The 15549-nt window shown below is 41.2% G+C and overlaps 1 protein-coding gene across 5 annotated transcripts in view; it reads left to right on the top strand.

The window, feature by feature from the left end:
• Positions 1 to 15549, top strand: part of LOC117446604 (rho guanine nucleotide exchange factor 10-like protein) — a 207477-nt gene that overhangs the window by 19323 nt on the left and 172605 nt on the right. The window contains exons 4-7 of one of the 5 annotated variants that reach the window (XM_034082894.1): positions 7762 to 7901; positions 12629 to 12709; positions 12803 to 12930; positions 15127 to 15222. In XM_034082894.1, coding sequence (XP_033938785.1) covers positions 7762 to 7901; positions 12629 to 12709; positions 12803 to 12930; positions 15127 to 15222 — 445 coding nt within the window. Of the gene's footprint in view, positions 1 to 7761; positions 7902 to 12628; positions 12710 to 12802; positions 12940 to 15126; positions 15223 to 15549 lie in introns of those variants that run through there. The other 4 variants (XM_034082893.1, XM_034082896.1, XM_034082895.1 and 1 more) reach the window with 4 other exon arrangements.

Genomic DNA, 15549 nt, shown 5'->3' with positions numbered 1-15549 from the left:
TGCCTGTAGGGAGGGGCGGGCCGGCCCTGAGAGTAAAGTAACGAGTAAAGTAACAAATTACTTTATGTAGATAGTAACGAAGTAGTGTAATATATTACTTTTTTTTAAAGTAATATGTAATATATTACTTTTTTTTAGTAACGACCCCATCTCTGGCCTTGAGTTGCACATAGCTCCAACGCGCGCGCGCAGACACACACACACACACACACACACACACACACACACACACACACACACACACACACACACACACACACACACACACACACACACACACACACACACACACACACACACACACACACACACACACACACACACACACACACACACACACACACACACTGTATTGTATTATTGTCTTCGTACGCTATTAACACACCATCGTAGCGATGGCGATGTTTCAGGTGACTGATCAGGTTCGAAGTATTAGGGAGCGCTGGATTTGTGAAGAACTCCCCTCTTCCTGAACCACTAACACCACAGTACTGGCAAAACGGGAGGAGCCGAGTGAAAAACAAGCGCCCCTCATCCCAATCCACCCACACCGCAGTATTTTTTCTTTTTTTTTACCCAAAAAATATATTGTATATTATCGGGGCTATTAATACTGTTATCGGTTTATCGGGATGACGTCATAATTCCTAATATCGGACCGATAATTATCGGGCCGATAATTATCGTGCATCCCTAATATATATATATAGATAATAAGTGTCAAGATCCGATTTTATTTTGTATTTGCGTGCATTTCCTGTTTGGAAAGTGGCACTGTACTGATAGTGGTGATTTTATTTTGGAATTCTTAGCGTGCACTTCCTGTACTGACAGTGGAGGTGTCCTGAGAGTGGAGGTCTGCACCGGAACTGTCCTGAGAGTGGAGGTCTGCAGGCAGACCCCTCTCCGTCAATCAGTGCGCGAGTCCGAGTCGAGTCACGAGTCCTGAAAATCGGCACTCGAGTCCGACGCAATAGAAGCGCGAACGTTGAGTCGTGATGCCATTGTGTTGCGGAAGTAAACAAAGGACTACAATAGATGCATTTCAGGCAGGGGGGAGTGGGTTATTAGAGAGAAAATCCCGTTGGAGGGAACACTGGGATTTTAGCCATACAGACCATTTACATGCACAACAACCTATATAACACACTACAGGAAAGAGAAACCCCCAAAAGTACAACAGGGCCTCTTTAAATTCCATTCATCTTCCTTCTTATAAGGTTGTGGCTTTAATTAAAAAGCCCTGCACACGTGCGGAACATCCACACAGGTGATTTCAATTAGGTTGGCTGATTACAGCTCTTCTCATGACAAAGTGGGCGTGTATCACTAACCCTAACCCTACCTGGCTTTAGTGTAGCTGCACGAGTTAATGTGGGACTAATTGCACTTTCTCTGTGTCTTATAGTTAAAATACATACTTCCCAGCACAGGTACGCCTACCTTAAACTTGAGCAGAGGACAGACAGATTCCCACACATATGTGGGTGTGCAGAGCCTTTAAAAGGAGACAACGCTAAGAATTTGAGCATATACAACTTTTACAAACTGCATAGGCACATTTCACATTTCTGTTATTATGTTTTGTGTTGTATACTTCACCCACTACTGTTGATTTGGTGGAAACACATCCTAAACTTGTGGAATTTAAGAATCAGAGTTCCTACGATAAGATATGGAAACATCAACCTCCAAAAGACAATAACGGCTTTATTATTTGTAATGTGTATTGAAATCATCAATATAAAGTTCTGGTGGAAAATATTTATGAATGAAATGAACCTTACCCTGGTGCACTCAGACAGCACCTTTCATACAATCAAAAAGAGATTTTGCTTCAAGGCCTGGGCACAGTAAATGATAATGTGATATTGATTCCTCTAAAGTAGGGGTGGGGAACCTCCGGCCCCCGGGCCGTATACAGTCCGCGAGACCATTTGGTACGCCCTCGAGGTCATTTATAAACACACGCAAAAAAGAAAAAAAATTAAACAAGTGAGTGCCTGTTTTTCCTGTTTTTTCAGGGTCCTTGAACACAACACAAACCTAACGTGTCATCACGTGGTATATGTCTCGTCTGACAGGGGTGCAGTTCTGACGGAGAGCATCAGATCGTCGCTCCGGCACTTCCAACAATTGCAGTACTCTCACGGCCCGTCCACACAGCGGCGTGCGTTGAAGCTTCCAACGCTTCTGCCCACATTCACTTTGAATGGGGTGACATCACTTTTAGCCGAACTGCATCGTGTGAAGCAACGCGTCAGCCAATCGAATCATATGCCAGTACAAGCTCTAGCCAATCAAACCGCTGCTTGTGTGTCAGGGGCGGGAGATTCATGTTACATTACATTACATTGCATTTAGCTGACGCTTTTATCCAAAGCGACTTACAATAAGTACATTCGACCAGGAAGACACAACCTTGAAGAAAACAGAATCATATAAGTACATCAGGTTTCATAGAGCCAAACATTTCAAGTGCTACTCAACTGGCTATAGATAAGCCAGTCCTTTGTGATTGGTTGTTGGTCCAGTGTCAGACACGCCTGCCGGCAAGCGTCAACGCACGCCGCTGTGTGGACGGGCCGTTAAGGAGCCGTACACATGCCGCAGTTTTTGCGTGTCTGTGTCTTTAGTTGAAAGCCCAGTGGCGATCTGTTCATCTGTCATACTGATCATACAGTCAATAGCTTTGTTGTTATTAGCATCTGGTTAGCTAGCTATGCTAACGAATATAAGAAGCTTTTTCTACAACCAGTGAGGTAAAGGCACATCTTTATATGATCATTATAGTTATACAAAAATAAGAAAATAAAGTAAACAGGTATAAAATACTACACGACAGTAAAAAACAGTTGTTATTAATAAACAAGGATACAGTTTGAAAGGGGAGTGATTAGTAAAATATCCATAAAGAAAAATAAAATCTGCTTACAGTTCTGTTTCATATGGGTGTTGAGAGATGTATCCATAGATCTCTTCATGTTGCTCTCAAAGTGCACCAGATTGATGCTTTTAACTTCAACATTTAAACAAAAATCTTCCCGGGGGAGCATGCCCCTGGACCCCCCTAGAGGAGGTTAGGTCCCCCCCCACTTAAATCATGTCCACATAGATAGGAAACTAAATACATTTGCCCACATCTTGTGTCCATATCTTTCTGTTTTGGTGGTCTTGCCATAACCGTGCACGTGCATGCATGCACGAGTCATGGCAAGATATCTGGATTAAAAGGTTGCTTTTTCTTTGCACAGCATGAAAGAAAGGCCAAATGAATGGGCTGTGATTTTATTATTTTTTAAGCAGAGGTCAATAATTTGTACGGCCCTCGGAAGATGTTGGAAAAATTGAAATGGCCCTTGAGAGGAAAAAGGTTCCCCACCCCTGCTCTAAAGCAACTGTCTTTTGCCTGCATGCCTGCCTCCAGTTGGAGGGTGGCAGTCAAAGTCACTTACAGATCAGCAGCCCTGGAGCTGATGGACAGAATCAGTTTTCCATTACTTTACCTTTCTTGACCCGAGGCTTTCTATCGGAAAGACAGGCGTTTAATGCCTTAAGAAATTGGAATTTTTATAATCAATATAAAACAGGATTTAATAAAAACTGAAATACAGTTTTCTCACTGTAAATCTTATACTACCTTCATACCGGGAGCACATGCCAGAACCACCAGATAGTGTTAACTAGGGCTGCACAATTTGGAATAAATAACTGATTAATTTTCTGCTCTTGCAATTATGATTGGATTTGCAAATCTAAGCAAATTAATATTTATATATCATTACTCACGTTATTATTACAAATATATTAAAGCGAGGATTTGAAAAAAACATATATTTTATATAAAGAGGACCTATTATGGGCTGTGTTTTCCCTTTCCTGTAAATTGTTTTATACTGTAAGTTGATATGTATGTAAATAGTCTGCAAAGGCAGTGGAGTGCCTGAAATACCTCCATTGGAGTCATTTGTTTACTTCCCTAACATAATGACGTCACTATGTAACACTACCGTATCACATTATCCGTGATAGGCTAAGGGTCTCTGAGCGGTTTATCAATCACAACAGAGCTAACCAATCAGAGCAGACTGGGCTCTGGTTTCAGACAGAGGGTGAAAAGAGGTACTGTAGCACAGGCAGTATGAGGAAAATAAAGAGCTTTTTGAACATTAAAGCAACATGTCACAGTAGAGACACAAAATCCAAATATGAACCTGAAAAGGAGCAGAATATGCCCTCTTTGAATCTGTGGAATACGATTTTAGGCATGTCCTTTCTGCAGCACCAAATTACTCAATTCAGAAAGATATTTTCACAGCCTTTTCCAAATATTGCAATCACTGCAATTTGGATATTGCACTGCTCCATATTTTAAGATTTCAATGAATTGTGTCGTTCTAGTGTTAACCATACTAAAGTCCATGACACATTATATACATATACTCATACTTTCCTTGCTTCTTTTATTGGATATTCTATAAAGCTTTAACTTAAAAAAACATGATGATGGTCTGCATGGTGAAGCCATAGGGGCTTTACATTTTGTTTTAGTGAGGCCTCCCACCTGTGCTCCAGCTGTAGGAAGTGTTTTTCAGAAAAACCTCTACTCATTATGGACTCCAAAGAGTTTGGATTCCTGTGGGCTTTCCTGTGCTGAAAGGGAGGCCTTTTATTTGTGCACACAAGTGTGAGGGTGTTAATGTGTGTCTACACCGTGCATATGTGTGTGTATGCGCTAGAGTCACAGCGAGGTCTTGGCAATTTCTCCTGCCTGGGTATTTTTGCTGAGTGCACATTTCCACTTTGGTTTAGTCAATAGTGTGTCTTTTTAAAGAAGAGCTATCAATAGCACTTTCCACCATCAAGGTGTTAAGACTGTCAGCACATCCACCATATCTGTCAGCAGTTTTAGAATAATATTGCCTAAAATTACTTTGGGATTGTTATTGCAGAAATATGTATTTTTTTCTTAACATTGCAATGACAGCACATCAGCTCGTTACAGCTATTAAGCTCAAGGCAGCATTTTCTCCTGTGAGTTTTATGTTCGTTTGATGCCAGCATTTACTTTCTGGCTTCCCTTTTTACTCCTTGACAAATAGCTTTCATTAAACACATGGCATGGGACCTCAGCAAATGAGAACATTTACACAAAAGGAACCATGACAACCTGACATGCTCCTGGTATATGTGTAGAGCTCGAACCTAAGAAAGTACAACTTTACTTTTCCCATCCCTTTTTTTACCGAGTTCACCTTTTCGCCCTTTTGCCGCCTTGCATACTTTTAGACTTTTGTCTGGAAAAATGTAATGCAGCTTGCGGATCACATTTATTTTTCACAGCCCTCCTCACCTTGTTGTACTCGGTTGGATGTGCTGTGGGAGCACAAATAAAACTGTAAAAGCTGAAACACACGTGTATACAAATATAAAATGAAGCCATAAACCAAATACTTTTGAAGGCTTTTTAATTAGAGTCTGTCATGTACTCTGCCCGGTAACACAGGGTGCATTGTGGGGTTGCTGCAATGGGAGAAGTGGGCAGTTGTTTATGAAGGAGATGTATGACCTGAGGACAAATAGAGCTCCATCAGTATGGTCAGCACAATGCGTGTGCAGTTACAAAGAACAGCTACGCTCAAGAGGGAACAGGGGGCAAAGCAGGTGAAGCTAATGGCTGCTCGTACGGCCCCGGCACACAAGCTGAAGGGAATGGAAACAGATGGAAGTTTGTGATTTGCATTCAGGCTGCAGTAGGCTGCGCTCTGCCCCAGGCAATGTCATTTGCATTGAAAAATGATTCCTACTTCTCTCCTTGAGCTATATGACTCACTGGGTCTTATAGGCACAGATAAGTTGTGAAGGGGTGCGCAACAATATCGATAGCTTCACAGCTCACATCTCTCACACCTGACATAAAGTCGGGCTGTGTATCGCTATTGTTCTGGCTTTTTCCTCACAACAGTATTAATGATCAGTTTATGGCAAGGTACGGGTTGACAAATAGGTCTTTATGCCGTCTGCATGTGGGCTGAGATCAGTTTTGTCCTTTTAGATTGAGACGAATGATGCAGACTCATAAAGAATGCAGCAGAGTAATACTCTAAACTCTTTTGCTTAACACCACTGCAAAACTAAATGTCTGCTATCAGGAGCTCTGATATGATATGTTGACAGGTCACAACATCTGCCCCCAGGCGTGTGGTGGGCATTTATAGCAAAACAGGCAAAAACAACCAGAACCTGGACTATATCTTATATCAAGTTTAACAATGGTAAACTTGTTTTGTGAGCAATAATCTGATTTTTAATACACTGTATATATTGTAATAAACACATATTGAAGATTTTAATATGTTATATATTGAAGTTCAAAGTGCACATTTTTACTTTTTTTTAATTTAAATATCATTATTTTACATGTGTCTTTAATAATAACAATAAGCTTCATTTGTATAGCACCTTTCATACAATAATTGAAGTTCAAAGTGCTTCACAGTAGACTCTCTTAAAATACTCACAGGAAATGTATCTCACATAGAATACAGTTAGCAGTAAAAGACATAAAGAGAACATTTAAGATAGCATAGAATAGACATATAACAAAATAATTTAGATGAAAGGTATAAGATGCATCGGAGTGCATTGAGAATATATGCAACAGAGAGCAGCAGTTAGCTTCCAAAAAGGATATGTTTTGAGCTTTTCTTTAAATTAAGAAACCGTCACAAAAATATATTTGTATTTATTCTGATAATTTTAAGGTCATACATACATCATTTTATTTACATTATATTTAGAATAATATTTGTTTTTACAGGATTAGAGAACTGTACGGTTTACCGAAAAAGCTTTTTATTTTCCCGGCATGTCTTGTTTGTCTGCAAGTTGCCCATCACTGTGAGAAGCTGCTGCTGCTGCTGCTGCTGAGGAGTTTAGAGGGACAGGTTTAATTAGTGTAGATGGGACGCTCCTACACGCTGCTTCCTGTCATATTATCAGTCATGTGGGGGAGGACTCTCCCTCTCCGGCAGCATCAACACAAGCCGTGTGATAGCTCTGTCAACAAGATTTCCCCCAGTGATGTCAGAGTGTGTTTTTAAATAGCTGTTTAAGGGACATGTTCTCATTCAAAAAGCCAGCAGTGATTATGGTAAGCCGCAGGCATGACAGGTAATGATTTGACAGTGCTCAGCGGCAAAGGAAGTAACTTAAGGTGTGATTTATATTTCTTCTCCTTATATGTGGCCTCTCAAAAGTTCTTCATAATTAGTAGACCAGCAACTGTTCCCACATTCAGTTTAAAGAGGCCCTACTATGATTTTTGGTCTCCTCCCTTTCCTGTAGTGTTTTATAGGTTTTGGTGCAGGTAAATGGTCTGCAAAGGCTAACATCCCACAGTTTCTCTCCCGCACACTCCCCCCCCCCACACTTTTGTTCTTGCCTTCCTCCAAATTCGATTGAAATCTGTTTTGTTTTTGACATATTTCTCCTAACTTTCAAAAATAACAGAATGCTCAGCTGCATATGGAAAATGTGACCACTTCCGAAAAAGTCTCCCACAATTATCACAACAGTTCGACAGCAGCCATATGTGCTCTGTCAGACTTCAGGGAGTGTGTGTTCGCATGCTTGGATAGCAACAAACTATTTTGACCCCCACCTCCAGCCTCTCAGCCCCCCCTTCCTCTCACTGATATTCAACCTGTAATGAGGCACACAGTGTTAGTTTAACTGTGCTAATATTTGGGTGCCTTCCAGGGTCTCAGCAGCAGAGCCCTGTTCCTCGGCTCCTCTGGTGGGAGAGGAGCTCCCTGGGCTTCCTGCGGCGCCGCCAGCTGTGGAGACGACGACTGATTCAGGAGACCAAGGCGAAGAAATCCAGAAAAGCTCCAGTGAAGGTAAAGAACTAAATAATATTGACAGGGAAGTGATGCAACTCTAGATCAGATGTTACATTTCAAGATTACTCTCAAGCTCACCTCGGGACTCAGGCTCCTTCCACCTAGGAATTACAGTGTTCAGATCTGTAAGGAAACCAATTGGACCTCCAGAATTGTGTAAACAGCATAGTGGACCCCACCATAATGGCACTGGCAGTATCCATTTTTGTAACAGTGTTTTGTGAGTACCGCACAGTGCATCTCTTGACCTTGATCTAAGGTGGCAAGAACACCATATTACAGGCTTGCGGTCGTCTTATGGATCATTGATCTGTACGGTGAGAGAGGTCAGACGCACATTATGTATCGACACATCTGTGCGCGCTCCATTCAAACACATAACGACACAAGAGGCGCGCACATATTCGGCCATGATTTGATTTCTACACAGACATGACATGAATCCAATTCATTCAGGATGGGGATCAATAGAGAACCATTTCCATGAGGGAAAATTGCTTTTGGATTCCGACTCAGTCAGCAGTGTCGCCGTTATTTGAAGGTGGCTCAGAAATGAGAGATGTAAAAGAGCCCCGCAATGCTGCCCGACATTTTTGATGTCCCGCTCCTCTGATGTATTTTCACACAGGCCTCTGCTGCCATTTGCAACGCGCACAGTATATTTAAACTGACTAAATAATGCAATTCTATTAAACCTCTCTCCTAGCCATCTAAAATCATTACTACAGAAATGGGAATACTCTAGAGCTGATGCTAATGAGAAATCTACTGCAATGCTCAATTTGTTTTACTTTTGGTACTTTCTCTTGTAGTTTTCTAACCCCAAACTCCAAGACATATTTTGCAAATTCTATGGAGGTCAGAACTGTTTATTGTGTAGAAGAGTTGTGTTCTGAATCTTCTTTATATGGATCATTATGAGTAATTATTACATGGTTTAGTTGAATACTCAATTCTGATTGGTCAATTCAGAACACGTGACACGTTGTTAATCCAGAACAGACAGACCGCTGTCAAGGATTTATTGACCGTTGTTAAGGACGCTCACATCAGCACAACGAAGTCCGTTCGATTTAACTGTATACAGTTTGGCCGTTTGCTTTTCTAACTGACAAGACAAGAGCGACAAGAAAACAGCGGAGAAGTAACGGGGCAGAAACCCTCCTTTTTACGCAGCGGTCCAGACATAGACAACAGACGGCGACACATTAGGGCAGGGATATCTAGATACTTTCCAAGGTTTGACATAATGAATTGTGCTACTTTTAAAGCAAGCAGCGATGTTTTCAAATCTGTAATCAAAAAGCTCCTCAAAAACGCTATCGAGATAGTTCCTGCCGTTGCTACGTTAGTTCAAACAGTAACAACGGACTATTTTTCTTAGCGGATGCATGTCAATTTAAATCAATACAAATATTTTTTAAATCAATAAAATCATTTTCTAAATCCACAAAAGCATTTCAATTAATATTGGGAGTCATATCGTTACTTTGTTGAGAATGTGGCCATGCCGTGGCCAGCCTGTCGGTGTTCTTTTCCCCATAATGACCCAAGCCCCCAGGAAGTGCGCCGGACTCAGATGAAAATATTCGTGCTGGCCAAACGGCGGTACTACACTTCCGTTTGGTTGCCAGGCCCGGAAACACTTTTTCCCATTGACTTACATGGGGAAAGAATGGTCTGTAAATCGTTGGATAATTTTTTTTAAACTAAATAAACTACCCAGTATGAACACTTGTATCGCCCTTATTAAAAACATTTGTTCCTCAAGTTGTAATAAAGTGCTAATAACGTTATTCTGAGAGTTATTTCCCTCTGCATTATGAACGCGCTTCTAACCCACGGGACCGCGCAGCCCGGCAAATTCATGTTACGTGTCCCGACCAATCAGAGCACACTGTGCTCACAGGGAGGGTGGGGTATGGAGTCAGATTTGGGTCAATATTCTAGCGCGCAAAACAAGCTACTCACGAGCGGAAAATGTACTTTTACACGCGCATGAAATTACCCTCACGCGCAGATTAAACCCCCGCGAGCGGCTATGCGAGAGACAGCCCTCTTGCTCCCTCGCAGGAGTGTCAGCCTCACTCACTCGCGGAGTCTGTATACGCGCGCGTGAAAAGTTTGGAGCTATTGGAGCTACAACGAGCCGTTAAAGGCAGAGAGTGAAATTCAGTGAATACAATACACGTAGTTTACAGAGATGCTGTTTTAAAAACCAATGTGAGTTGCGTTTCTCTTTACCCATGGATGCACAATAAGAACGGACCCATATCGTCTTACTGCCAGCCCACGGAGCTGTAATAATGGATATATTGCACATGTTTGCTATAATTCATTATCATACTACATGGGCTGTATGATTACATCTTGTACCGTAAATGTTGTATTAAATAAAGTTAATATTACTTATTATTATAAGTATATATATATATATATATATATATACAGTGCAATCATTCTTTCATGCTAAATGAAGCTCTGTTTCTTGGATATCACTAGATCCTGTTACAGCGTAATATAAGTACATAATGATTGATGTTTACATTAGCATAATTACTAGCTAGCCGCTAGCTGCTAACTGCCGCCTCGTTAATATCAAATCCATGATAACAACAATCCATTACCATGCTGTCATGAACGCACGGTGCTGTTACGTGTACGCAAATTGACGTGCTTGATGTGAACGAGCATTTTGGTTAAAGCTGCGCATGCGCTATGAGCGCACATACGGGTACTTCTCAGGCATGCCGGGTAATCTGTGACGTTTCACTCTCTCAAAAGTTGGGCCATTTTATCATCATGTGCTAATGAGCAACTCTCATAGGAATTAATGAGGCCCCGCCTCCCACGCTGTATCCAGTTCTTATTATACATCCATGGTTTCAGGCTGCAAAAGTTGAGCAATGTTCAACTTTTGAAGCTTCTGAAGCTTCTGAAGCTTCTGAAGCTTCTGAAGCTTCTGAAGCTTTCGGTGGAAGCGTCAGCCAATCAAATCATATGCCAGTACAAGCTCTAGCCAATCAAACCGCTGCTTGTGTGTCAGGGGCGGGAGATTTATGTGATTGGTTGTTGGTCGAGCTTCAGACACGCCCAGCTCCAAGCTTTTTTTGAAGCTGTAGTGTGGACGGGCCGTAACGCCAGCGTGGATGAAGCTGGTGCAGTTCTTTCTTCATGCGCTAATGAGCAGCTCTTATAGGAATGAATGAGGCCCCGCCTCCCAAGCTGTATCGAGTTCTTATTATACATCCATGATGCCTTACTTAAGTACTTCCTGTTTGTTGAAGCTAAAAGGTCCCTTCACTCCTTGATTGTGCTCACTGTTAATATAAACTATTTTGACCTATTTATTGTTTTTACATTATTGTTCATATTTTTACTTTAACTTCACCTATTTTATATACATTATTTTGTATTTATCTTTACAGTCACAAAATCCAAGTTCAACCCTAGAATAAATAACATTCTAATTCAGATTGATTCTGAATGATAAGGTTATACATGCATCACTATAGCTACATATTTTGAACACATTCATTTTTTCATTCGTTTAACTTTTACTTACTTTTTTTCTTTTACTTTTCGAACACTAAAACTCCATGAATTATTTTGAAGATTATTCAATGGAGGTTAAAACTGTCTGTGTAGAAAAACTGTGTTTTAGTTTGACTGAATCTACTTTATATGCATCATTATAAATAATGAAGTATTTCCTGTTTGTCAAAGCAAAAATGTCCCTTCACTCCATGATTGTGGTCACGGCACATTGTGAAGTGATTATCTGACATTGAATGCTTTGCCTTGATCTTTTCTTTCACATTGGCCACTTAATGGCAGTGTATTTTTAAATTGCATGCAGTATCATGGTTGGTGACCTGATCATGACTTTATTGGAGTGTCATTGTGTTCTGGAAAGTTGAGTAAAAGTAGGAAACTTGGTTTAAAACATTTGGAATAATGTTCCCGTGAGACCCGCTGAACAGATCTGCTGATAGCCAAAATCCAGTTGTTCTCTCCTCCATTCTGAATCCTTTCTGAATGCACAAGCGTAGGAAAGTGTGCGATATATATATATAAAGAACATTTGTATAGCTAATCCTCTTCTGTAGAGACACACTTGTTCATCTCCTGGATTGTATCCAAGGTTATTTCCAGTTTTAAGACTGATCTCTGCTGAATAATCCACGACAGAATACACATCTCCAATCTGATTAATTGAAAACAGTGATTGTTGCTGTTCAGGGCTTAGGAGAAAGTGTAAAAGACAAATCACAGTTTAAAACCAAATCAATAAAGCTCACTGAGCTAAATTAGGCTGGAACAGTCTCAAAGCAGTTAACGACAAATCCTGCCGAGCGGGGAGATAGAAGGGGTCAATAGCTCAAACAAGCTGGATACAATCATGTTGCATCACATGGACAAAGCCATTACCGCACAATGCACATCTCCCTGAGGAAGAAGACCTTTACATGCAAATGATACAATAAGTATGGAAATATTCGGCGTCTTTTATATCTGCTCTGTTCCGCCAAAAAGGATTCAGGCAATTCAGTTTGGAGCTGTGTGTCTTTGTGTGTGTTGTTTTTGGGCAAGAAATATAGAAGCCCTCACAACAGGAGGTGTGACTATCCAACAGAAAGGGAGATAAAGAAGGCACCACTCTTTCTATAGTTCAAAAAAACCAAACAGTGTTTACTTTGATGCTACTGGCTTTTCTGTGCCAGCTCTACTCGCGGCTGAAGCTGAGGCTCCCGAGGTGATCTATGATGATGTTCCAAGTGAAGGCCCCCTCTCTCCTGATGAAGGTGAGTAGCTGCGACACACTTTGTGTTTGCTCTGGATGATTGTCCTTTCTGATGCCGAGCTTCTGAGGTGTAATAATGTGTGTGTTTTGGCAGATATGATCTACGAAGATGTTCAGAGAGACAGCCGTCCTCTGGATAGAGACAACGGATGGAGCTCCAGTGAGTTTGAAAGCTATGATGAGCAGTCTGATAACGAGACCAAATTACCAACACGAAGCAAGGTAGTATTAGTGAGTTTGTGGACGCATGTGTATTCATCTCATTATCATCTCGGTTTATCTTATATGGCATCATGCACGGAACAAACTGAAACGTTGATTTTAATTCAATGTAATATGTCAACAGATTTCAGTTGAAAGCAATAATATTAAAACAAAATATTACGTTCAACTTCATGTTATTGCTTTCAACTAACCTAATACAGTTATGTGAAATCTGTTGACATAATCCATTTATTTAACGTCAACCTTTTAGTGTGTGTTGTGGCCGGCCAAGGTTGTTGTTGGTGGGGTTTCCAGCATTACATAATCAAGGAGAATATTTCATTTCCTGCTCCTCTGGCACTGTCCTCTTTATTAATGTAGAGAAGTATAAAGGAATAAAGGAGACTATAAAGAACATGAAAAATGTATTTCAGTCCGTCTAGGTCTTAAACTTTCAATGCCGGATGAAAGTAAACAAGAAGCATTTCAGTTGGAAGAGCCTCAGATCTCCTCGCCTTCTTTTCTGCCAAGGATGCTGTTCATCAGCGTTGTGCAGCACGAGAGTGTCAGTCTTCCACATGATGGCACTGTGTGCACATTCACACTGCAGCATTTTCTTTATGCTTCGCCAGCCTTACCGTGCATGCATCTCTGCAGACATAGGGACAATGTGGAGCCATAGCAATAACACATATTTTTCTCGACTTCAATCATTATTAATGTATAGATGTGTACTCGCCTATACATATTTTTTAATTTGTAGGTGTTTGCATATGAATACAATTCTATTTTAAGGCAAGAAAATCAGTGCTTTGAGAAACAAGGGAGACCAAAGAGAATGAAGTTGATGTATTGGACTGAAATGAGCTGCTCAGGTAATTACAAAAAAAGGTGTGTTGTGAAAAAACCCACCACGCTTCTTTCAGATTGCTTGTCCCAGACCACTGAACACAAAGAAGGATTCAGCTGCACCGTTTGAACAGTTAATGAAGGCACCTTGACTATTACGGGGCCAACAACACTTTTCTAGCTAGCAAATCCTTCAACCCAAAACACATCGTTTTTAATTACTCGCCTGATTAATTTTTCACCAAGTGTACTTGAAGTTCCCTTGTTCAGTTTACTGCTTAATTTGAGCAGCTTGGAAGAGCTGGGCCAGAGTTTGCTTCTTTAATAACTGCCTGCACCCCTCACCCTCCACCCTCCACCCTTCTACAAACCAGTGTCCATAGAGTGGTGCAGTGATGACAGAATGTGAACCCGGAAACTAGCATCACAAGGCTCTCTCTACAAAGATCAACAGGAATGTTCTATTGGTTTTGGAATATTGCTGAAAATAAGCTAAGAAACAATTATGTTACTTGCATATTTCACCACTTTGATCATTTTTGAAGCATAAAGCAATAGCCAGATGTAAATAGCTAACGTAAGGCTATAACAAACTTCACATCACCACTTAAAGGGGCCTTTTTATGCTTTTTTGGGTTTACCCTGTCCTGTAGTGTTATATAGGTTTTTGTACATGTCAATCTCAATGTCCAAAGTAACTTCCTGAGGGTACACCTTCCTTAACATAGTGACATCACTATGTAACACTTGCGCTTCTATTGGCTAGCGCTCAAACACGTGATAGGCAAAGGGAAGGGACATCTCTAAGTGGTACACCAATCCCAACAGCCGGCCAGCTAACCAATCAGATCAGACTGGGCTCTGGTTTCAGACAGAAGTTGAAAAGAGGTGCTGCAGTACAGGCAGTATGAGATAAACAAAGACCTCATGTCACAGTAGACTAGAGGCACACAATACAATTATGAAACCTAAAATAGAGCATAAAAAGGCCCTTTTCATTGTTAGACACATAAAAGGTTTAACGAGTGGGGTACAACAAACGTTAGAACGTCTCACCAAAAACCACTGACTTCAAGACGAGCTAAGTGCTAAAATGCTAACTTATTTCCGGGTAGTCAAACTCATCCCTGCACCATTCCATAAGTATCATACATCATAACCCCTTTGATCATAGCCGTGCTCCAAGCCTTCACTCTCTGCTTGTGATTCATTCCCAATGTTGCGTAGCTTATTTTGCCTTGATCACTTTGCCTCCGTTTCCTTTTTCCTCTCCCCTACTCTTTTCCTCCTCTCTACGCCTTTCATGGCCAAACGCGACCTCCCCCCTCTCTCCTTGCCCCGCCTGTCCCTGTCCAACACCTGTAGCTCTCTCCTGACGTGAGTCGGCTGAGGGAACGCTGTGCCAGGACCAAACGAGAGCTGGCCATGAGACTTTCTGGCAAGCACAACTATGACATCAAGGTATATTTCCAGCAGCAAGTGAACGCTATTTTATCCGCAGAGCTCAAATCTCTCTGCTAGATGTTTGTCAACAGGATTGATGATCACCCAGAGCTGAAATATGCTGTGTTGTATGCTCAGCTGGCGCAAAGGCTGAGCTGACTCTCTGCACCATCCTCCCCCCAGCTTCCCTTTGGACTGTGACTTTGCTTTGAGACTCTTCTATTGATCCCTCTCTCCTTCCCCTGCCTGGTTTAACATCAAGATGCATTTATGGGACACATGAATTATTAAACAGTATTCCGCGTATTTACTTCCATAAACGCCAGTGCAACTCGCACCCAATTA

The sequence above is a fragment of the Pseudochaenichthys georgianus genome, chromosome 5 (genome assembly GCF_902827115.2).
Source record: "Pseudochaenichthys georgianus chromosome 5, fPseGeo1.2, whole genome shotgun sequence".
Classification (NCBI taxonomy): Eukaryota; Metazoa; Chordata; class Actinopteri; order Perciformes; family Channichthyidae; genus Pseudochaenichthys; species Pseudochaenichthys georgianus.
Note: the sequence above shows the minus strand (reverse complement) of the source record. Positions and strands in the feature narration are given on the sequence as shown.